This window comes from Macaca nemestrina, chromosome 14 (genome assembly GCF_043159975.1).
Source record: "Macaca nemestrina isolate mMacNem1 chromosome 14, mMacNem.hap1, whole genome shotgun sequence".
NCBI classification, from domain to species: domain Eukaryota; kingdom Metazoa; phylum Chordata; class Mammalia; order Primates; family Cercopithecidae; genus Macaca; species Macaca nemestrina.
The window spans coordinates 113,271,871-113,296,400 of record NC_092138.1 but is presented as its reverse complement, the minus strand read 5'-3'; the positions used below and the strand labels follow the sequence as shown (position 1 = coordinate 113,296,400).

The window sequence follows — 24,530 nt, the reverse complement described above, 5'->3', positions numbered from 1 at the left end:
ATCTAGCCAAACCCCCTGTTGCTCAGTTGGGGAAACTGAGGCTGGGGCGTATCCTCGGTCTCTCAGCAGCCAGGGCCTAGAACTCTGGCTCCCTGTGGCATTCATTCTGCTCCTATGCACTACCCCCTCCCCCGCCAGCAGTTGGTGTGTGCTCGGGGAATTAGAAACACATTTTCATATATTTAAGCAAATCTGCTGCTGATGAAAAACAAATCGGAACCTGCAAACCAAAGCCGAACAGAACCGGTTCCTGCATCATCTGCCGTTTCTCCCATTCCTCATCGCCCGGCCACTCCAGGAAGGAGCCCTGCATCAGCACTGGCCACAGGGACTCTGGCCAGGTCAGCCCCGGTCAGGGGCCACGGCTCAGTGCCCACGTGGTCCAGCCTGGTGAGCTCTGGACCAGCCCGTGGCGCAGGGCTTCCCTGCTCTGAGTTCCCACCATTGCCTCTCAGTTGCCCTCCTGCCCCTCTTGCTTCTTCAGAGCCCGTGGCCTAATTCCTCCTAACCCTAGCGAGCAGTCAGGAGCCAGACACAGAAAGGCTGAACCCCAGCTCCTACACTCAGTGGGTTTTGAGAAGTCTCAGACTATTCACCAGTCAGATGCACAGTAATAGACCTACAGGGGCTTGGATGAGGTGGAAAAGGGGTGCGGACTGTCTCCTGTCTGTCACCCACACACTTTCCTCTCAAATCATCCGGCCCCCTTCCCTGCATCTCTGCACCAACCATTCCTTCCGCCCACACCCTCACTCTCCTGACCCTTCCCATCCTGCAAGGCCCACCTCTGAGCGCACAGCCTGTGCCTCTGGCTGTGGGTTTGGCCTGTGGGGTCCTCTTCTGTCCCTCAAGCTAAATCCTAGAATTAAAAAAAATAAAAATGCAACTTTTTTTTTTTTTTGAGACGGAGTCTCGCTCTGTCACCCAGGCTGGAGTGCAGTGGCACGATCTTGGTTCACTGCAACCTCCATCTCCCAGGTTCAAGTGATTCTCTTGCCTCAGCCTCCCAAGTAGCTGGGACTACAGGCGAGCGCCACCACACCTGGCTAATTTTTGTAATTTTAGCAGAGACAGGGTTTCACCATGTTGGCCAGGCTATTCTTGAACTCCTGGCCTCAGGTGATCCACCCACCTTGGCTTCCCACAGTGCTGGGATTACAGGCGTGAGCCACCACGCCTGGCCCTTTTTTTGAGCATCCCTTTTGTGCTGGCACCCAGCTTGAGGGCATCACACACCTGGTCTCATCTTATTCGTACACATTTCCTTTGAGGTTGTGTCCAGCACCATGCCCAGTTTCAGACCAGAAAACCAAGGCTTAGTGTTACCAGGGACTTATCCCAAGTTCCACATCCCAGAAGTGCGAGATGTGCCCGAGTCCCGTCTGCTCCCTCCGGAAGCCCAAGTTCACATCCACAGCATGGTGCGACCTGCCTGCCTGTCCATCCATCCGTCTGTCCACTGCCTGCCTCGTTGCAGGTGGGATTGGAGGCAGCTTGTGATTATACCCACAATAAATGAGAAACAGGGAAATGGAGTAAACATCAGGGCTAGGGAGCATAGAGGAAGACAGCCCAGGAAGGTGGGGATGTGCAAACCAGAAAGGTCTGAGGTCTGTAAGTCTCCGATATTCTTTGGAAAGATGTCCCCGCTGGGCCCTTTCGCATGGCTGCCTGCCTTCCACCGGGTGTCTGGACTCGACCCCATTCCCTCAAGGGAAGTCAGAAGCAAGGATCTCACTCCGTGGGCCCCGGACCTCGGTCTTCTCATTGTCTACTGCCCAGGAGGGAGACTTCACTGTGCAACAAGATGTCATTTCACGGAACTATTCTTGTCCTAGGCTGGGCCCTGCCTCGGGCATTTCAAGAGACTGAGTGGCTTTAACGGCTGGTGAAGCTCAGGCGCCAAAGTCACTTGCAACTGACTTAAGGACAGAGCTGTGCAAACCTCCCGGCTTCATCCAGTTGCAAATCCCACAGAACAGGGACTGCAGAGGTGAGAATCAGGGGCTTCCAGGGTCTCCTCTGTTGTGACCCAAACCCCAGTTTTTCCTTCAAGACTCAGCCCTGGCCGGGTGCGGTGCTCATGCCTGTAATCCCAGCACTTTGGGAGGCCGAGGCAAGTGGATCACGAGGTCAGGAGATCAAGACCATCCTGGCTAACAAGGTGAAACCCCATCTCTACTAAAAATACAAAAAATTAGCCGGGCGTGGTGGCAGGCGCCTGTAGTCCCAGCTACTTGGGAGGCTGAGGCAGGAGAATGGCGTGAACCCGGGAGGCGGAGCTTGCAGTGAGCCGAGATCGTGCCACTGCACTCCAGCCTGGGCGACTGAGCCAGACTCTGACTCCAAAAAAAAAAAAAAAAGACTCAGCCCTGATCCTACCTCCTCTGAGAAGCGTTCCTGGATCACACCATGTTTCCTCCCATGCATCCAATCATTCAGGAAATGCTTACTGAGCACTGATCAAGCCCAGAGGGAGGTGCTGGGGATGCAAAGATAGCGAGACAGCCCTACCTTTGAGGAACTCACAGTCCAGGGGGAAAGCAGACATCTAAAGTTAGAGAATTGGTCCCAACAGCCAGCACGCAGTGAGCACCTACTATGTGCCGAGCATCGTGCTCATGACAGTCTCCTATGCACGTTCTATTAATAGCTCCCATTGGAGAAACTAAGGTTCAGAGAGGTTAGGTCTCACATCAAAGATCACACAGCACGGGATTCTAAACTCTCCATCCCTAGGGCCAGAGCTCTTCACTGCTAGGCCAGTCAGTAAGCAGGGTGATGACCAAACGGGGCCTCCTCACCTCACTGGGCAAGGGAGTCAGAGAAGGCCTCCTGGAGGAGGAGGTGGGGTCCAACCTGAACCTTGAAAAAGGAGCCAGGGTTATCTGGGTAGAAGCGGAAGCCTTGAAAACAAAGGAAGGAAGGGGCAGGCCTTCGGGTGGAGGAGACAGCACGGGCCAAGGCTGGAGCGGCCGGGAGAGCTCATGGGCAGGGGCACGCCCTCCTCCTTCCCCAGCTCCTGTCATATCAGGTGCCGATGTCACCATTTGTTGTTAGCTGGGCATTGTCTTCAATGTCTGTTGTGTTTTCTCTTGTTTTTCGCTTCAGTTCTCTCTAGTCATCTCACTTTCCCATCACAACTGCGCCTGGCATGAGGTCAGACCTGGAAACACCTACCAACTGGATGGGTGTGATGGCGAGAGGAGGGAGGCCGCGGCCAGAAACACAGAGGGGGAAGGAGGCCAGAGCCATTGGGCTGGTCAGCTCTGCATTGTTGGATGGAAACATTTCATGATCATCGAGGTCCGGCAGGAGGCAGAGTGTCTCTGACCTTGATTCTGCATGTGGTGTTCAATGTCACGGTGGGGAGTGGCTCGAGGACTCCAGGACCTGCCTGCTCTCTGCATTCATCAGCCCAGCAGACCCCGTGGGGGGGGAATGGAACCATTTGCTCTGCAGCTGGGTAAACTGAGGCACAGAGAAGCTAAAGCAGGTTCTAACTGAGTAAGATGTGTGTTCAAAGATGCACATTCACAGCCTGCCCTCGGCTTTCCTGTCCACCAAAGCCGAGATGCCTCTGTATGCTGGAGACTCCAACATGGCTGAAATTCGAATGTTCACCCATGTCAATGTGGAAACATCAAGCTTATCAAGATTGGATAAACAATAATATTCAAGCCTCACACTAGAACAGAACTTACAGTCTCCGCCAAGCACCTTCCGGTATGTTGTGAGAGGCATTTCCTCTCCCAGGAAGTCAGTGAGGTGGGCAAGGCAGTCACGATCATACCCCTTTTACAGATAGGGAAACCGAGGCTTGGAGAATTTGAATGACTCACCTCAGACCACCCAGCCCCCAAGTGACAACACTGGGATGTGAGCTCAGGGCTTCAGATTCCAGGCCTGTAGCTCTTGTCAGGAGCTAGTGCTGCCTCTCTTGGGTACCTTCCACTGGCTCCTGTTCAGAAGCACAGATCCCCCGCCCCGCCTTGGTAAGCGAGGCTCCCAGCTCCATCCCCCCATTCCCAGGACCCCTGCTGCTCTCCTGTTGGCTCCTGTCTCCCCTCAGCAATGCCCTCCCCTTAACCTGCACAGACCCCATGGGACCCACAGACCTCTGCCCCTTTGTCAATGACAAGCTTCATCCACCACCGTGGACCAATCCCACCCCAGCGCTCCAGAGACTTCCTGTTGAAAGGCAGATTCTGGCTCAGCAGGTGTGGGGTGGAGTCTAGGATTCTGCACCTCTATCAAGGTGAGGCTGCCTAGGCAGTAGCTCTCTCTGTCTCTCTCTCCTCCCCGTCAGCTTGCCCCTGAGTCTCGGGTGGCTAGCTTTTGTCTCCAAGGCACAAAGGAAGGGTTTCCCCCTTCCTGTCATGGGGAGCCCAGGTGGCCGGCGGGAGCCCTGCCTTGCAGAGCGCTAAGGGGTACCTCCCAATGCCAGTCATGCCCTCCCCATCTCGAAGGGGTCCTGCAAGCAGCTGTTATCCTGTGAGGGGCTGAGACGCCTTTGCCCGCCGCCCTTCCTGCTTCCTCCCCGGCCCACAGCCTTGCCGGGCTGACCTCTGGGGCAGGCCCTGGGAATTTGGGTGGGGGCAGCTTCTCTTCTCCCACAGCCCTCATTGCATTTTTGTCCTTGCCCAAGAATCCTCGGTTGAGAGCTCATCCCTATTAATTCTCATTGTGCATTTAGAGCCAATAGGTTTTTATTTATTCATTTATCTTGTCTTTCAGCCTCCTCCCCTTCCTTGCAAGGCTGGAATTTACAATTCAGTTCTCAGGTGGCCTTGCTGAAGGACAAGAAGCCTGGGAGAGAGACAGGGTCTGCATCCTGCCTCTGAAAAGGCCATCTGCCCCGGGCCCCTCTTGTACCCTCAGAGTGCAGCCAGGCTTGCGCTCCCGTAGGCTGGATGTTAGGACACACCTAGCACCCGCTGCAGAAGGGGCGAAGGAGAGCAAGGACCCATGGGTGATGGCAAGGCTAAGGTGGGCAGGGGGCATCTGGCCGTCATGAGGGCGCCCCCTGGTGGCTGGTTAACAACAGCTGCTGGGGCTTAGGCATGGAAGCTCCCCCCCCACCCCCCGCCTACATCTTCCACCTGCTGCCAGAGACTAGAAATACAAGGCGTGGCGTCCCCAAGGCTGGGGAGAGGCAAAGGACTCTGGGGAAGTAGAGAAGCCAGGAAAGTCACCGAGGCCATAATCACAACAGGAATAAGCCAGTGACTAGTATTGCACATTGAATACCTACTATGTGTGCATGTGTACCATGGCAGCATGGCCGGGCTGCGCTGTCCCACCAGCACCGTGACACTCCTAACATTATGGCTTCTACTGGGCAGAGGAAGACAGTGAAACTCAGAGAGGTCAGAAGTTGAGAGAGGGGAGGCTGTGCCGCCTGGTGGGTGGGCATGGGCCTTGGCCACGGGCAGTTCCCAGCCTGCCTTCTCAACAGAGTGACCTTGGCAGGATTTAGGCAACATTTTCTAATCCCTAAGATGAGATTAGACTAGGACCCACCTCAGAGCATCCTAGAGATGATTAAATGAGACCTGCCCGGACCCTCCCAGGGAAGCCACAATAAACTGTGACATCAGGGTTTGAATCCAGATCTGTCTGGAAGTAACCATCCCCTCCAAAAGCCACCCCTCCAAAAGCCAGCCCTCCAAAAACCACCCCTCCAAAAGCCAGCCCTCCAAAGCCAGCCCTCCAAAAGCCGGCAGCCTGCCACGGAAGCCTCCCCATTCTCATCGGATGCACATTTGTAATCAAAGCAGAGCCGGATGGCAGCCCATGATGAAATATTTAAGTCCATCAAACAGGTGGCGAGACACTGAGGACTCGCCCATGTGGTAGATTGTGGAGGGACTATTCTTTCTCCCCTGCCTTCCCCACCTGTCTGCCCAGGAGAGGAGCAGGGGGTGGGATGGGAGAGTGCACTCTTCCAGACCCCAGGGCTTGAGGACGGCTGCCTGGGATGAGGCTCTGCCAGCACTGGGACTGGGAGGGGTGACCACCTCCCCAGGGCAGCTGCCCACTGTGCTGGGTTCTCTGTCTCAGGGTGGGGGCGGGGCAGAGGTCCAGGGCCAACGACATCTTAGCCAGCTTTGGCCAGGAGAGGGCCTCAGACTTGCCTCTGAGGGTCATCTCCCCACCTCAAGCCCTCGACCCAAAGCTGGTCCTAGAATTATGATTTAACTGCTCCCCCAAGCACATTGAGGCAGTGATTAATATTTAAGAGAAAAAATACAGTCAAGACTCTAATACAAGACAGAGGTTGACTGTGCCCGGGAGTGTGTAGAGAACCCTCCCACCGGCTCTGAGATGTGGATGGAGCACCAGCCCCCATCCTGGCTTTCCTCCTGGCTTCCAGAGCCCAGCCCCCTTGCTTGGCCCTGCGGTTCCCGGGGCAGTTATGACCACAGACTATCCAGCCCCAGCTCCTGGCTTTGTGCCACCTTCTCCTTCCCTCCCTCCCTCCCTCCCTCTCTCCCCAGCTGGCCCTGGCCCAGCCACCACCCACAACGACAGCCTCATCGCCACTGACAAGCCCAAGTAAGAAGCTACCTTCTTGGGCTGACTGCCCTGTGATGTGAGCAAAGCCGGCCCATGAGATCGAGTCCTCAGGACTCTGAGGTGGGGGCACCGGGTCAGCCCCACCATAAGCCCGGAGACCTGGAGGCTCCTCCAAGGACATGCAGAGGCACAAGCTGCCTGGGGGATGGCATCGACCCCCTCCTGTGAGTTCCTGCAGCCTGGCTGCCCTACCCGGCTCTGCCCTGCCTTCAGGGACGGCCTCCAAAGCACTGCCCAGCGGGAAGCAGCTTAGCTCAGACACTGGAGCCACTCTAAGCTGGAATCACAGCTTCGCCACCTCCTGGAGCGTGACCTTGGCCAGATGCCTTCACCCACCACCCCTGGACTGCCTCAGTTACCCCACCTGTATGACCGGAATGACAGTGGCTAACATCTGCATGCGCTTACTCTGTGCCAGGTCCTATTCCGAATGCTTTACCTACATTAATGAAACCACAAACTCCTCACAATGATCCTAGGAGTATGTGCTCTTAGTGTGCCCATTTTGCAGATGACAGAACAGAAGCCCACAGACGTCACTGGGTCAGAGCCCTCCCCTGACACTCCTTCTTTATACAACACAGAATCCACCTGGCTGGCTGAAGGGAGGACTCCTGGCAATGGCATCAGGCTCAGCCCACACACTCAGGCAGCTCGCGTGCAACCATCTCTGCTGTTGTTGTTGCTGTTAACATTACTTGAGTACTGAAGTACTCCGTGCCCCTAGGACTACTCCTTCTCTAACTAGGGAGGCAAGGGACAACGCCTGAATGTCTGCCTTCCCCGGACTTATCTGGGGGCTATCGCCATTGCATGTAGGAATGGAACTGGAAGGGGACCCAGCTGCACTGTCTGTCCCGGCCTGACCCCCAACTTCCTCCTTTGTGAATCCCCTCTGAGCCTCCGTCAAACCTCCCCATGCAAAGGGCCAGCTCAGTGCTTGGCATGCTCTAGCTTCATGGTACAGTCTGCTGGATTGGATTGAGGGGGCTAAGAGGTTGCACTGCAGAAAGGATGAACAGAGGGGTATCACGTTGCAGGTAGCATCTCGCTCACTCGCCCAGAATGCTGACTTCCTACACAGGAGGTGAGGCTTACCCTCAAGGCTGGGGAGCCGAATACTATGGGCTTCCCGAGGGAACTAATCTAGTGGCCAGCTGGCCAAGAATGCCCCTACCCCAGAGAACAATGGCATATGACCCCAGTGTCCTCAGGGTGGCCTCTGTTTTGACACATTTCCAAGGTGGGACAAAGACCTGGTCCAGGTCTGGTCCAGGTCTGGTCCAGACCTGGTCAAGAGGCAGAAAAGTCAGCCTTGCATCTCAGTCCCCCGGCTCTGCTCATCCACCCCAAGGATCTACTCCAGACCTCCTCCCACTTGGCCTGGACAAGCAAAAGAGCAGTAAGTGGACTTACATGGGAGCAGAACCTCTCAGGGGGGTCTCCGCACGTGATGCCTGAGGGTTCCACCTTCACCTTGACGTAGTCCTTCAAGCGCATCACCTTGGGCTGGCAGGCGTAGAACTCCCAGGTGGGGCCCTCATCTGTGGTCACCCAGGATTTGCAGATGTCATAGTCCCCAGAGGCCAGAGGGAGGCAGTGCAGGAAGAGCGCCAGCAGGTGCAGCATGGCTGCGCAGTCCGCAGGGGCGTGGCCCAGAGAAGCCCTGGAGAGGCAGCGACGGGGTCAGGGGGGACTTGTGGCCTCAGCATGGAAATGCCACATCTACCAGGCGAGGGTGGCCGGGTGTCCCAGGGACCCAAGCACTGAAGCTTTGCAAACAGCGAGGAACTTGTTGTTTCCAAAAGACCGATACGGAAAATTCAGAGCCAGTGTTTCTCAGACCGCTGATGGACAGATCAGAAAGTTGCCCACAACTTCACGTCCTCCTAACCTTGTCATCACACCTCCCCCGGAGGTGAATCTGATCAAATCAGGCAGACTCTCAAATTGTGACAGTGGATGGAAATGGGATAAGGAGAAAATCCGCGGGATCCTGCATGAGGCCGGATCAGATTGCTTTTAATTTTTGTCCTTCCAATCAATCCAGGTCTTTAAAGGGCTCTTAATGGGTGACGTGCTCAACACCACTGCAAAACAACCCTCCAGCCTGCATTGTAAAGATAAAATAAAATCAGGAGTTGGACATGTTAGCTGGAAACATGTTCCCTCTTTGGGACTGGACTTGGGTTCTCAGACCAATAAAAGAGATTTCTTTCATATGAGCTTAAGGTGGCAACAGCTGTGTGACTGGACTAGAATAAAAAGCTACTGAGGTGCTAACCGGGGAGAAGGCTATTTGGCTCTGCTTTGGTGGGGGCCGGCACTAATGGGGCCCAGCTGACCTTGGCTGGTAGCCATCGGCAACTTATTATGAAGTTTCTGAGATCTCAGCTCTCAATCCATCCAGGTACCTGGGGTCTGGCTTGTCTTTCATTGTAAGAGGGAGGAGAGAGAGAGCTCATTAGCAACAACACCTGCAACAAATTAAAGAGGGGGAGAATAGAGACGTATAAGAACAAAAGCTCTCCGGCAAAATGTGCAAAAAATGAGGTTGCATTAGCAAAGTCTCCCGAGAAAACTAGGTTATTTTTATTAATATCAGAGTTGCACATTTGGAGATCGGGCATGTTCTTTAAAAGATGATGCATTTTTCTCTCATTTATGGGAGGGTTAGTTCAGCAGAAGTGCCCCTGTTTGGGGGTCAGAGACTTTTGAAAGCATCTCCAGGAGCCAAGATTTAATGGTTGCTTTAAAATACCGTGACTGTCAAGTCAGAAAGTCAAAGTTGTTGAAGGCAAAGATGAGAATGTAACTATAGGTGCAGATGAGCCCATACCTATATGTACAGATGAACAGAGTGCCCACGTGCTGGCCAACCACGAAGAGCCGGGCACTGAGAAACAGCTCCCCAATCATAGGCACAATCTGAAATGGCAAATTTAATTTTTTTTTTTAACTGTAAGAAACTAGGGATACTGAAGACTGCCAAAGAGGTGACACTGTTTTGTGAGTTCAGATTTTTCTGATCAAGGCCAGCATTTTGCAAATCATTCTTAGAGGGTAGGTCTATAAACAGGTTACTATTATGATTATTGCTGTGCTATTTTAAGCTTCTGTTAATTATTTAAAATCAAAATAGATATAACTGTTATATCAAAATAGATGCCAGTTACATGAACGTTACATCGGGAAATAACATGACTGCAGTACTGTGGTGTGTTCCAGACACTGGATACATCACCCGGAGAATCCAAGTCCAGCCAGCATGGGATTCTGGCCAAAAATATTGGCCAATAGGGCAAAGGTTACTGCAATAAGTTACAGTAGAAGTGCCTGCATGATTAATTATTCTGGTTACTATGCCTCCAATGATTGCATTTGACTTCCCAAACCGCCCCAAATGTCCAGTCTGAGCCTGGCTCTCCCCTGACATCCTCTTCACCTTCTGTGCATGCAAGGCCCCTGAAGAGTTAACTGTGCTTCCATGAAACTCCATTCTCTACCCAGACAGAAAAACGCTCCTGCCAAAAATGACAAACCGAAGTGGCGGACACTTGCTGCCCTGAGCACCTCAGGCTCGGAGCAGCCCCCAGCCAGGGCCCCAGGGCTCCAGGCATGGGACTCATTCATCTGCGTTAGGGCGACCCCTGCCCCTCTGTCTGGGTGAAGGGCCGCTGATGGAGATGAATGAGAACCCAGCCAGGACCATTTTCCCCGTCTCACCTCTGGCTGTTTAAAGAGGAACCTGTTATAGAGCCTGCCCGGCCTTGAAGGCGCTCCTTGCTAGAAAACTCTCAGAAAGAACGTGCCCGGTGTCTATTTTTGCAACCTGAGAAAATGTAGTAAAAATAAAATAGCGCGGCCGGCAAAGGTTTGGATGCCACTACCCGAGCTCGCGCTGCCCAGAGCACAGCACGTTCCTAATTAATTCTTCCAGCAGTCGACTCCCAACTGTTCACTAACAGGTAGGGAGCTCCTGGCTGCTGGGACAACCAGGACGCCAGGCTGCGGCTTGCAAGGAGGGCGCAGCTGCCGCTTTCCTTCAGCTGCAGGACCCGCGGCTGCTCGGGGCTTGCGGGGCGCTGGACGCTGCCGGGCGCGGGGAGGCAGCGAGGCCCGGAGGCCGGCAGGCTGGGGCGAGCGGCGCGCGCGGCGCAACTCGCAAATCTATTAATTGCAGTCCTGTTGGTTTAAATGCCACGCATTCCCTGGAAAATAAATAAATAAATAAAAACCCCCTAACAACAACAAAATCTGCCAGGGGAAAAATGTGTTTACAACTAGTCAATCAATTGGGCGTTGCTGGCATCGCAGGGGGAATTATGAGCTCAGCACACGAATATTAACAGGCGGGTTCTGCCAAAAAGAAAAAAGAGAAGGGGGGAAGAGACACAGGAGTCCCCGGATAACGAGGAGGAGCGCAGAGAGTGAGGAGTCGGCAGGGAAATTTTCAGAGTAAAAGGCTGCATCCCGGAGGACCGTTTTCTCCGTGGAAAATTTATCTTCACCTGATATTATTAAGAAACTGCAGCTCCCAGAAACAAATAGAATCAATGTGCTTTATTTTCTTTTAAGAGTCCTCAGGAACCGAGGGGGGCTGATAGCCAGGGTATTAAAACCCGAAAATTAGATTTTATCAGGATTTCTGAACTCAGATTTCTCTGTCTTATTGAATTAGCGCCTCCCGAGCTGGCTGGGCTCGCCAGCAGGTTCCTCTTGGAGTTGCCGGCTGCGCCCTCGCCGTGTGGGAAACTTGCCGCGGCGGGCGCTGGGCCCCTGGGGGCACCGGAGGGAGGGCGCTGGGGGCTCCTGGGACTGGAGGGGACTCAGCCCACCCCGGGGTTCCCTCTCCCTCCTCGGCAGGGGCGGCGGATGGGGGTGAAATCTGCCTTCGGGGGAGGGTGGGGGTTGCCGGGAGGGAAAGGAAGCTTGGCCGGCGGGGTCACCTTCCCGTCCTCCGCCCCGGGCGGGGTCCAGCGGGCGCCCGGCGCTCACCGCAGCCTCGGCGGGCGTCCTAATTCCGGCGGCCCCGGTGTCCCCTGCTCCGGAGCGGGCACTTTATCCGGCCCCTGGGTCCCCGCCCGCAGGAGCCCTGGAAAGTTGGGCGCGGGAGGCGGGGCGCGAGCATCCGGCCTCGGGTGGGTCCCGGCGGGCGGAGTCGAGGCCGGGGCCGGGGTCGAGTCAGTGCTTCGGGCCGGCTGCGAGCCTGGGACACCGACGACCCGGCAGCCCCGCAGCTGCTTTTTGTCTTCCCAAAGTTGCGTGCAAGCCACGGGAGCAATTAATAATTAAGCCTGTAATAAAGGCCCGGCCCGGACTGAGGTGCCCCCTTTTTCGGCACTGCCTCACTTAATTAAAAGACACCGAGCAGGGCGCCCAGGAACTAGTTGGATCCTTTGCCCCGGCGCTGTAGCCTGCGGCGACCCGGCTGCCGCCGCCCCCCGCCCAGACGGCCAACTTACTCCAGAGCGGGCGGACCCTAAGAGCCCGCGGTCCTCTCTTCCCGCCTTCACGCCGCCTCTGCTCCCCCAACCTGCGCGCCGCTCAGTTCCAGGTTCGACTCCACGCCGGCCCCAAGCCGGTGCCTGCGCCCCCTCACCTCCCGACCCCCTCCCGGCGCCAGGAGAAGTTTCCAGCCCCGGCCGGCCGCGGGAGTTTCTCTGTGCAACTCACAGGCTCCCAGTTTGCAGAGAGATGGGAGGGCACGGGATGGGGGTGGTTCTAAGCTGTGGCGGTGAAATTGGGGTGGGGGAGAGGCGCGGGAGTAGGGTTAATTTCCTTTTTCGAGACACATCCGAGCATCCTTGCAACATCCCTCCCCGACACACATAGACACACACACACACACACACACACACACACACACACACACACACGAAGGAAAGGACCCGGGGGAAGCCGGCCAGAAAGACAAGCTACCCCTTTAAGATGCTGCTAAGAACGCACCCTCACACACCCCTCTGGGGCGACTCCAGTCCTCAGCTCGTAGCAGCCGCCACCAAACAACTTTTGCATCCGAGCCTTTGCCGGGCCGCTGTAAGTGGCTCCCGGGCCCGGGCAAGCCTGCATGGTCACCGAAGCCCTTTAAAAATGAAACCAGCCTGGCCAAGCTGCAGCCTCTCCCCCGCCCGCCTCCCGGGCTCTCCCCGCCCGCCTTACCCCGGCTCGGAGCGGCTTCCCGGCGCGGAGACCCGGGAGGGCCGAGGACCGCCACCCTCCGGCGCTGCGCCTCCCCCCTCGGGCTGGCGCTGGGTGGGGGCGCGGGCCGAGGGCTGCAAGCCGCTGCTCCTTCCCCGCGCCGCTCCCGCCGCTGTGGCCGCCGCCGCCGCCGCCGTCAGATCGGGGCCGGGGAGCCCTCCGGCCGCCGGGGGGGCCGCCCGCAGCCGTCCCGGAGACGCGGGCCGGGGGAGGGGGCCGCCCGCGCTGCCCGCATCGCCCGCCCGGGAGGAGCGGGAGGTCGCCGCTAACAAGTGCAAACTTTTTGGCCCCCCTGGGCGGCCCGGGGAGGACCCGCGCTCCGGCGCCGGGCGGCCCCCGGCCCGGGTGGGCTTCGCGGCGGCTCGTCGGGGAGCCGGGGCATCCCCCCGGCGCGGCGCGGGCCAGATGGCGGGCGCTTCACTGCCCCCCTGCACTCCGCTCCAAGTTAATGCCGAGGCTAAATCCTCTTGCCATCACTCACGATCACCATCGGGGCTTTTATCTCTCGGTCTGATCCGGGCTGCGTAACTTCCTCTGTGTGGCTTTAACACACCATCCCACCACGGAGCAACGGTCTTCTTAAAGGTGCAGGAAGGAAATACTGCGCGGCTCGGGGGACGCGCCACGGCCCGGGGAGGGGCGCGGCGAGCAGGGGAGTCCCCGCGGGCCCGCGGCCAGGGTGACCCTGGCAGCCTCTGGGGGGTCGCTGCCTAAACATCGCCTCCCGGCCCGGGGGCCAGCGGGTCCCTGCGCCCAGAGCGCATCCTCAGCCGGCTCCGGTCAGGCGCAGCCGGGCTGCAGCTTCCTTTTCCAAAACCCGGGGGCCTGCTGGGGTGCCAGCACCCATGGGTGTGGGGGCTGCCCCATCGGCACGAGGGAGGGGGGCCAAGTGAGTCAGTTCCCCCACCCCCCACAGCCAGGGGCTCAGGGCTGCTCCTCGGTCTCTCCCTGTGAAGTGCTGCCACCCAGAAGGCCCCAAGCAGTGGGTACCGGGGTGGGTGGGTGGATTTGGGGAGATGGGGAGGGGGAGCGATCTGAGCGCACAACCAGAGCCTGAATACCAGCTGACACATCGCCGCCTCCACCCTGATGGGCCCTGCTTTTGACGAAGCCAAGCCAGCTCTGCAGAGAGTGCAGAGTAGGGGGGCAGGAGGGGCCTGGCTAAGGGGTTCTCTGCCTCCCTCCCCTGCAAGCATGGGAGGCAGGTGTGGGAGGGCTCCCGTAGCAGCAACCCAGGGCAGAGGCCACCCAGTTGGCAACATCACATCGGGCAGCCCTGTACTCTCCGACCCCCGGGTGGTTTCCTACCAGGCTGCCTCCCAGGGCTTCTGAGAGAGTTTTCACATCTTCCAGAAGCACATGTGGTTTTCGGGCACTCCTGGCCTCCTGGGGTGGGCTCACTGCAGCCTTGAGCAGCCAGCACTATCATTTGGATGCATCAAGAACAAAGGGCCTGAGGACAGACAGAGAGAGAGGCAGAGAGAGAGAGAGAGAGAGAGACCAGCCCAAGGTCATAGAGGGTGTTGGGAATGGAGCAAGACATGGCACCTCAGTGCCCGGCCCTGCTGCCAACCTTCACCTCCACCTTAACCCTTCCCTGCTCTCAGCTGCCCTGAAAACTGGAGAGGGAGTTATACTGCTGAATAATATTTAGAATATTGTGACATAACAGGCAGAGGATGCAGAATTAAAGATTGTCATCTGCTGTAGTAATAATAGTAATAATAATAATATATTTATTGAACACCTGTTTTATGCCAGACTCCATGCAAACCAGCTTGTGTGCATTATTCACTGAATCTTCGCCAAAGCCCAGTGACTTCACTGCTAGTAGCAAAGCCTCAAGTTAGAGATGTTAAGTAACTTGCCCAAGGTCACATAGCTAAGGACTCTGGCCAGGGAGGCAGGGCTCTTGGGTTCCTGAGTGATGCTCTGTCACTGGCCTGGCTGGCTGATTAACTTGGAACACGGCCCAGATTGCTTTGGGGCTCAGTTTCCCCATATGTGAGATATGAATGGTAAATCCTTCTTTCTTCAAAGAGGGGTCAAAACAGGGCCATTGTGTGCCTCTACCTGCACACGCTCTCAGATGCCTACCACCGGAGATGGGCCTATCCCACCAAGCAGCTCAGGAAGGCAGACATGGGCCAGCCCCTAGTTACCTGTTCTATGCAGGAGGAAGCTCCTTGGGAGAAGAGAACAGATCTTAGTGGCGTGATTTTTAAGCACCCAGCCTGCAGGCAGCAGTGAAGGGCAGGGTGTGGGGCTCCTGCACAGGGTGAGTGATGACCAGGGTCAGCCCTCAGCCTGCTGTCACCCCGGGGGCAGGGTCATCAATCCCTGGGAACCGCCCTGCTCCTCCATCATCACTGTGGACTGGATGCTGTCGGGAACAGCCAAAGAGATGGAGGGGCCGCTTCTTATTTGTAGTTCATCTAATCACAGCAGAGGGACCAGGGGTGCCTCCTCCCTAGCACTGCCAGGAGGGTTTCAGTGACCCGTATGCAAAGATATGTGCCACTAGAAACAATTTTTAACGTGCCTCCCCGCCAGCCCCCACCCCCCCAATACTCCCTGCCTCTGCAACAAGCTGATGCCAACAGGGTTTTTTCGGGGACCTATGCCAGAAGCTGTCTTCTGGTCTCATTTCCAGACCCCAGGATAATGGAAAGAGCACTGCACCGAGAGTTGGGATAATGGGCTTTTCTTGGCTCAGCACTTACCACACTGTGTGTGGCTGGGGGAGATCCCTTCCCTGCTCTTGGCTTCAGTTTCCCCATCTGACGATGAGGGGATTTGCCCAGGAGGGTGGTCCCTGTGCTATGATCCTGAGTTGACTGCACTCCACAGCAGCCTCCAGGAGACGATGTTCCTTTCAAGTGAACCATAAAGCACTTATTTTCCAAGATAGGGAACAAATAGGATTTCGGCCATGCGGGGACCAGGTGGTTGAGGGACGTTCATTTTTAAACTTCATTAAGGTAGCTTCTGAAAAATGACCTTTTTTCCAGCCATGAAAAGAAGCTGAGAACCAGGGGCAGGAAAGTGTTAATGAATCTCCCCGAAAATAACCGCTGGCTCCCCTCTCACCAGCAGCCTAATCATCCTCTTCACTGGTGGGATTTTGGCTCCAATGCACAGTTTTAATTTGAATTGTGTATGCGGAATTTGCTATCAAAAAGCATCTGCAGAACAATGCATTTAATTTTATTCCATCTATATTTTTTAAAAGGATTTGTATATAACCATACATATATATGATTATATCCATATGATTGTATACAAGTCCACTATATATACGGACACATCCATTATATATGTGGACAATGAAGATATACACCAAAGTATGAACAGGGGAGATGAGGGGGGACCAATGGGCTTTATTATAGATATCCTCTCTGGGTTGCTTGACTCCTTTACAATGAGGAAATATGCATGGTATAGATGAGTAACAGGAAATTATAAAGTCACAAGCAAAAATAATCTACTAGCTTTGTAATGAGAGGTAACAGATGAGGTCCAGGCCCTCTGGGGACTTCCAAGAGAAGACACGTCCTGATGCAGACAGACAGACAGAAAAAATGAGCTCACATTGCTGATTTAAGTCAAGTGCAAGCTCAAAGGACACCCCTACCAAGTTCTCACCCCTCTCCTCGCTCACTCTGTTCACTTATGCCAGGCCAAGATTTTGATTCTTTGAGAAACTCTTTGTCCCCTTGACCTTGAGCAGTTGAGATGCAGCTGTTAAGGAAGTGGTAAGATCCTGTGCCCGGGACCATCTAGGGGTATTCAAGACGTCCTGGGGCCCCTTCTACTGCCAAGGTAGGGGAAGGGGGAACCTGCAGCCTTCCCCAAGTTGACACCTCCAGGCAGTGGCAGAGGCTGCTAGAAGCAATCTGACCCCTCCCTGTCAGTCCTCAGCTCTAATCTCTAGACCATACTCCCATTAATTATTATTACTGTATTAATCATACATGTGATTAATTCAGTAATGGTGATTCATAATTGATTGCATTTTATATGGCGCCTTTCATCCACACATCTCCCAAGATGTGCACTGCCTACAACAAGAGACACATAAAGCGGAACGTGTTCTTTGCTTGCCTGCATTTTGTTGGATAAACTTCTCTTCGGAGAGGCAGGGGGCTAATGGCCTTCGAGCACATGGAGCTTGCCAGTCCCAGCTCCGTGCCCGTCTCCCTGAGTACTGCAGCTCAGTAGTATCCTGCCTTGCCCGGTGGCAGCCGTACCACAGGAGTCATGCAGATCCCACCCCCTTGGCAGGCAAGTCGGCCTAGGCCCCAGGCTGCCGGGCAAGGCCAGCCTGCCCTGGCTGGGAGGCAGTGCTATAGAGGGCTTGGATGAGGGCCCTAGAGCCTGACTCTCTGGGTATGAGTTGTGCCTCTCCCGCTAATTAGCTGTGCGACCTTGAGTAAGCTACTTCCTTCTCTGCCTCACTTTACCCAAATGCAAAATGGGATTATAATAGTCTCCATCTTCCTAGAGTTATGGTCAAGATCAAATACAACGATAGACAGAAAGCAATTTCGAACCTAGCACACAGTAAGTGCTCGATAAATGTGAGCAGCAATTGTGGAACCTTAGGCCTGGTTCCAGCACCAGCAGTTCTGTGACTCAACTGGTCTCTTCCCTGCTCTGGGTCTCAGTTTTCTCAGCTGTGAAATGGGATGGTGGCTGAACCTTGTTGGTCCTTCCAGATCTTAAATGAGCACCTAATACAGTCACAGTTGAAATCTGGGGCTTCAGGGTCAAGCAGCCCTGGGGTCCCATTCCTGGCTCTGTGACTCACCTTGCCAAGCCTCAGTTGTTTCATCTGGAAAATGGAGGTTAGAATGTTCTCCAATACCTCGGCTTGGTCTAACGATTTAGTGAACTAATGCTTGAAATCAATTTGACTCCTAGAAAGCGCTTAACACAAGGTGGCTCTGGTATTACACACTCAGGCACGAAGCACAGCAGTTTACTGACGATCTCCAATTTCTGCTTTAACCACCACTCTGTGAAAGAGACTCTTATCCTGGCCATTCTTCAGACGAGAATCCCGAGGTTGAAGGATGTGTCCTGGGTTATCCTGGGAGGGCAGGGCTCCTATTTGAATCCAGGCCTCATGGTTGGGCTCACTGATACATGGTCTCGGTCCCAAGCTTATCATTCCAAGATTGTTTCTTCCCAACAGACCTGGGAGGGAACCAGCATTGCAGTCTCCACTTGCCAGCAAAAGATACAGGGACTAGCTGGGCGCGGTGGCTCACACCTGTAATCCCAGCACTTTGGGAGCCTGATGTGGGCGGATCGCTTGATGTCAGGAGCTTGAGACCAGCCTGGCTAACATGGTGAAACCCTATCTCTACTAAAAATACAAAAATTAGCCAGGCGTGGTGGTGCGTGCCTGTAGTCCCAGCTACTTGGGAGGCTGAGGCATGAAAATCACTTGAACCTGGGAGGTGGAGGTTGCAGTGAGCTGAGATCAAATTGCACTACTGCACTCTAGCCTGGGTGACAGAGCCAAAAAAAAAAAAAAAAAAAAGAGATACAGGGACTGGGAGCTGGGAGTGACTTGGTGCCTTCTCCAGGGCTCGTGGCATGTGAGCCCTGGGCAGTGAGAACAGCCCCTGTGGACTGGGTGGAAATACTACTGAGCCACCGTGCCTTTCTCTGCAAAGTTTCTTCCACCGGGAGCCTGGCTGGGATCCCTCCAATCCGTGAGTTCCCATGGAAATGTCTCTTTCCCGAGTTCCAGCAGCATGACAGGGAGAGGAAAGCAGCAAAGCTCAGCCCAGAAGAGTCCAGGCTCCTCCAGGCAAAGCTGCTCAGCTCCCCGGGGAGGGGTCTCTGCTGTGAGAAGGAAGCCCGCCCCCTCCACCCTCCACGGAGCAGCAGAGAGCCAGGGATCGCAGGCAGCCGGTCTGTCATCTGGAAGCCCCAGAGGCAGGACCCACTGCTGCTCACTGCCATGAATTCCGGAGTCTCTGAGGACTCCTCAGGCTCAGGAGACAGGATGCAAAGGAGCCTTGGCACCCCTTTCTCAGTGAGAGTGGGTAACTGCCCAGTCCTGCCAGCTTCGAGCTCAGGACTTCTGGGCATCTTCTGGGCAATTGTGGGCTACCCACTGAGTACCTACTGTGTGCCAGCATCCCCCAGCCCTGGGGATGCCCATGGTGAGAGATCCACTGGGTCCTGCCTCTGGGGTGCAGCAAGTCTAGTGGGATTATTCATATCACATCGACCAGGCTGCCTGTGCACCTCACCTAGGTTGTCTAAGCACCTACTATGTGCCAGACACGGGCCAAATCAGGGAGGCGGTGCAGTCTGAAGAAGTGTGAGTGCGTATAAGGATGCATATGCACATACACATGCATGCAGGCAGAGTGTGAGCGTGCTGGCCTGGCGGTGTTGCCAAAAACACTAGACAACACAAAGTCGATGGTGGAGGCAAGTCCTACCTCTCAGGATAGGAGACAAGGAAAGCTCAAACTAGGAGTGCCAAGAGCAATCCCCAGGCTTGGTGGGAACCCAGACCTCCACTCCCACCTCTCTGGGCCTCAGTTACCTCATCTGTCAAGTGGGGATAGTCATGGCACCTACCTCCTGGGATTGTTGGACGGATTCACTAGAAAATGTGTAGGAATTGCTACAGGTAGTAAGTAGGTGCTCAAGAAATGTCGGTTCTGATTAGTCATCATTGGCCAAATCTCTCCTCTGGCCAAGGCTCTCTGTTCCACGGTGATGGGGAGTCCAGGGGAACACCACTCCGTGTCAGAAGAGCAATGGGGTTAGACTATCCAGTGTCACCTGGCCATCAAGCCTGGGAAATAAATGGGAACACCAGCCGCAGCTCTCCTCCCAGCCACAGTGTCTCTTTTCACACATAAGCAATTCAGAATCGGCTCTTGGATCTGAATCTGAATTTCCATCCTCACCCCGCCCATTCCCCTCCTGCTTTTGGGACAGTTTCTCCCAACTCCCAATGTGGGAAGCTGGAGAAGTTGTGGAAGGAGCCGCAGCTGGCTGAGCCACGGAATCTTTCTCCTGGGTCCACCTGATCCTCTCGCCAGGTGTGCAAGCTTCTCACAGGCTCCCGTTCGGGGCAGCAGGGGTGTGTGGAGGTGATTGGGAAGAGGTTTGCATCAGCAAGGAGAGCAGGAGCTGAGGAAAGGCTGCAATCAGAAGGGAAAACGCATTACCAGCGGGAGGAAGCTGCTTCCCCCTCCCACCAGTGACTCCTCACCTAGAGGAAAACATCTTTCTTCCTTACTGGGCAGGTGATCTGGGCCTCCAGGACAGCAAAGCAGATGTGGCCTTCCTCTCAGATATGTGCTGGTCACTAAGTAATTGACCCAGTTATAGAACCACCTGCTCTGCGCCTCAGCCCTCTGCCTCCCACTGCCCTGGGGAGCTCATGGCAGCGGCCTTCAGAGCACCGCACCCCCACCCCCGCTCCCCTCATCATTGTCTTCATTCAGAAAGAGGCCCATGTAGGCCCCACCCCAAAAGCACCCACTTGCAACCATGCAAAGTCCTGCACAGATGAACGACAGCTGTAGGCAAGCCGGGCGCAGCAATCTTTGTAACGAAAGGCAGCTGAAAAATCTGAACGACGACCCACGACGAGACAAACTGATCTACAGAAAGGTATTCCCTGGCTGCTTCTGTCCTGATCTCACGTGCACATTCACACACGCTGTGTTGTGGGCAACCATTTCCTCATTAAGTTGTCACCATTGGCATACAAACTCTTGGTCCATCAAAGCATTGAATTCTGAGTCCTATGACCTTGACCCTGACCCTTGCTCTGAATCCTGCCAAAAGGAAACAGTGATATTTCCCCAAACATCCCCACGTCCGTGCTTTCCGGCAGTCCAGGCTGTAAGACACGGTGAGACAGAGTCCGTCTCTCTTCCTCCTCCTACCATACTCTTGGTCAATCTTTTCTATTCAAAGGAAGGCCTTGGGATCAGGGCTCCCTAGAAGGTAGCAGGTACCATTGCTCACATAGTCAACTCTTGATCTTGGGAACTGGCATGGATTTCTCGTTTCATGACGCTCGACCTAATGGATGGAGACAGCTCCAGCTGCTACTGGTCTCTCGCTCCGTGGACTTGGCTGGCCGCTGCCCATGACCTCTAGGATGTCCACACTTAACCCAAGCTGCCCCCATTTCTGTGGGTGGGACTCCTCCTCTTTCTGGGGGTCCTGGTGAGTTGTCCCCCCTGGGGATTCCTCACAGGCTCTTCTGCCTTCCATCCCTACCCTTCACTCCTTTTTCACTGGGTTCATTTTTTTTTTTACTGGTGGAGTAAACACAGACATGCAGGCTGGGAGGGAGAAGTGGCCAGGGCCACTTAGCCACATGCTTTGCTTTTTGCGTCACCTGGGAGTTGGAGGGACATGGCTTTTCACATTCAAAAGGACTCCCAGGAGATTTTCTTTTGAATACAGGAAAAGAAAAGTTCTGGGCCCGACTTCCTCTCTTCTTGGTCCTGCTGGTTCTGGAGTCCAACTTGGCTGCACGATGCAGTTCTGTGGTTATCTGGCCCACTCCCGGCCCTGCCCAGAGGGTCCTCCAGGACCCCTCTCTGTAGCTCTGATGACCCCAGCTCCTTTTACTGCTTTTGGAGATCACCTTGAGGCCTATGGGGCCCTGAGCCAAGCATGTGTGGCGTGGTCACCTGGGGACGCTGAGATGGTCCCAGGATGGTCCTCCAGTGGCCTATCTGATAGTCTTTGGCTACATTCGCGGTAAGCCTGACATTTATGAGCCTGGCCTCAGAACCTGACAGCCGAGGTTGAGAGTCCCTGTGCTGCCACTTATATCCTTGGACACGCCTTCTCACCTCAATTTTTCCATCTGTACAATGGGCACAACAGCACCACTTCTCAGGGTAGTCGTGAGAAGATAACAATGTAATCATGACTGCAGAGTGCTCAGAAGGGTGTAGGAGCCCTGCAGGTGATCACCCTGCCAGGAGCAGGTGAACCCTTGATCCTGGAAAGTGTCCCCAGCCTGAGCAGAAGGACCTCTCCTTACCTAGAATAGCCTTTGGGCCTCTAGAAACAGGGAGTGCTCATCCCGCCTCAAAGGGGGAAAGGCCACCTTTGGCTTTGAATTCATAAGACAGTGAAGTGGGGTGACATTGGAAGGCAAAGAAAATATACTTTCCTGTCAAATAGAGGGACATATCCCTGAACTGCTATTCAAATGAACTCATTCTCTGAGGTCAGCTTACATCACCCATCCACCGTGAAGCCAAAAGCACCGCCTCTCTCTTCCAAACCCCGACTCGCACCCCACAAAACAGAACATGTGCCAGACCTGGAAGGAGGGGCCTCTTCCTTGTCCCCACCTTACAGATAGGGAAACTGAGGCTCTGAAAGGTGAAACAACTTTATCCAAGTCCTACACCAGCATCCAAACACACGCCTGTGACCCCACGGCCAGTGCCTTGACCCTTCCCCTCCCACACTTCTCAGAATTTCTTGCCCCAATTCTGTCCCCTGAAAGCTTTGGGACTGTAGCTGAGTCCCTGACTCCATTTCTGGGCTTCAGGATCTTCATCCGTCAGGGGAGGAGTTTGAGCTGGTGGCCCTGAGGGTCCTTCCAGTGCTAACATTTTCAGATAAGCTGCTAACCTCCTAGGTCCTCTCCTGACACAGGAGTCTCAGCTCACCCAGTACAAATGTTTCCTTGAACGATCAACAGAATGACAACTCCCTAAGGAGAGGAGAGACACACGTTAAGAACAGGATTGTTAGAAGCCTGACATTAACATGCCACGCACACGGCTCAGGTGATGCCCTGGGCAGCCAGCGGCGCGGCCACTGGGGAACACGGAGGCGGCAGACCCGGTAGACAGGCCTGAGCTTCCGGTCTGCGCTTTGATTTTTAATTTTTGCCAATGTGAGCTCCAGAAATGCCTTACAGTACACTGGGAAAAACTCTCCTTTTTAGCTAAATGGCCAAACATGTACCTAGCAACTGCTCTGTGTCTGCAGGGCCTTGGGAGCCCAAGGGTGACGCTGGAACCTCTTAACCAGGTATGACCAGGCAGTTTCCAGAAAGAACCTCTTGGCATGAGGCATCCGCCCGTGGGGCTGCTGCTATCCGGCTGAAATGCACGAGGGCCACCACTGCCATTTGTTGAAACATTGAAATACTTCATGCATTTACTGTTGGCAAAGAGCCACGATTCTGGGCCCCTGGAGGGTCTCCCCATGCCACTTCCCAGGCCATTCAGCACCTTTCCCTGGAAACCTCTAGATAGCTGGACCTACCCCAAACCCAGCAGCTACCTGGACTAGTGCCTGGCACAGCAGCAGGACCTCTAGGTCTCACTCCTGCACTCACCTGGCACCTGCCTGTCCCCTTGAGCAGCACCCATGGCCTGCTGGTTGTTCAGTATCCTGATAATCACTGCTGACCTCAAACACACATGTGCACATGCCTGCACCCCAGAGTTTGGGGTGATGTGGTTCTCTGCTGTCCATTGGGATTTCCTAGGGTGTTTTCAGGAAGACCCGACCCCCAAGCATCCCCCTCAGAGCCCAGGTCACTGGGGTTGGGCCACCTTGGGGTCTCCCCACAGCAGAGCAGGAAGGCAACTTCTGGTCCTATAGAGCCTATGCTTTACTGTCCCCAGAAACCTTCCCCCAGCTAAGCCCACCCACGACTCTGCATTTTATAACCAGAGAGGAGAGTAGTTTCTGCCTATGGAAGAGGGGGCTCTTCTCCGGCTGCCCTTGTCTGTGGTCTCTTAGACTCAGATGGAGAAGTGCAGCAGGCATAGAGGGGGATAATTCCAAGTATTATTGTTGACGAGGGGACTGTGTTGAGCTGGACCCCAGGTTATCAGGACAGAGTGCCGTGATTGACTAGTCATGGCTGCCTGGCGATGGATTTGTCATGTCTGTCTGGGATGGGGGAGAGGCGCATTGGACTCCATGTTCTCCCTGTTCTAGAGGATGAGGATGAGTCTCTGCCCACCCTATAGTCAGCCCAGGGCCACATCAGACACACACAATGCTTGAAAAATGCATTCAGTTGAGGGCAATGTTAAACATGAATATGTGTGTATTTATTATTATTATTACTACTACTGCTACTATTTGAGACAGGATCTCACTCTGTTGCCCAGGCCAGAGTGAGGCTGGAACCTCTTAACCGGGTATGACCAGGCAGTTTCCAGAAAGAACCTCTTGGCATGAGGCATCTGCATGTGGGTTTGCTGCTATCCACGAGGACTGCTGCAGTGGTGAGGACATGCCTCTACCTCCCAGGTTCAGGCAATTCTCCCACCTCAGCCTTCCATGTAGCTGTGACTACAAGTGTGTGCCCCCATGCCTGGCTAATTTTTTAAATTTTTTGTAGAGACAAGGGTCTTACTATATTGTCCAGGCTGGTCTCGAACTCCTGGGCTCAAACAATCCTCCCACCTCAGCCTCCCAAAGTGCTGGAATTACAGGTGTGGGCCACTGTGCCCGGCCAACCCGTGTTCATTGAGCACATGTTATGTGCAACTAGATGATAAAGTAGAGAGAGGAACTTGGAGGGATGTTTCTGGGAAATTTGAAGGTTCATTTATATATCCGTCCATCCATCCATTCATTCATTGCCTTCACAGTTATTTATTGAGTGCCTTCAGTGCACCACGCTCTGTGTTAGGGTCTGGAGATACAGACCAGCATCTGCTCCAAAGAGCTTCCAGGGAGCTCCCTGTGTGTGGAGCCAGACA

General features: G+C 54.7%; 1 protein-coding gene across 14 annotated transcripts in view; it reads right to left on the bottom strand.

Annotated features, from left to right (window-relative positions):
• Nucleotides 1-14,108, bottom strand: part of LOC105464059 (netrin G2) — an 84,487-nt gene extending 70,379 nt beyond the window's left edge. The window contains exons 1-5 of one of the 14 annotated variants that reach the window (XM_024787431.2): nucleotides 13,262-13,768; nucleotides 12,529-12,664; nucleotides 9,419-9,507; nucleotides 8,925-9,056; nucleotides 7,996-8,689 (exon numbers count right to left, since the gene is read on the bottom strand). In XM_024787431.2, the coding sequence (XP_024643199.2) occupies nucleotides 7,996-8,208 (213 nt within the window). In that variant the 5' untranslated portion in view covers nucleotides 8,209-8,689; nucleotides 8,925-9,056; nucleotides 9,419-9,507; nucleotides 12,529-12,664; nucleotides 13,262-13,768. Of the gene's footprint in view, nucleotides 1-7,995; nucleotides 8,690-8,924; nucleotides 9,057-9,418; nucleotides 9,508-12,044; nucleotides 12,102-12,528; nucleotides 12,665-12,741; nucleotides 12,904-13,261; nucleotides 13,769-14,088 lie in introns of those variants that run through there. The other 13 variants (XM_071078493.1, XM_071078490.1, XM_024787435.2 and 10 more) reach the window with 13 other exon arrangements.
• Between the last annotated feature and the right edge of the window lie 10,422 nt (nucleotides 14,109-24,530).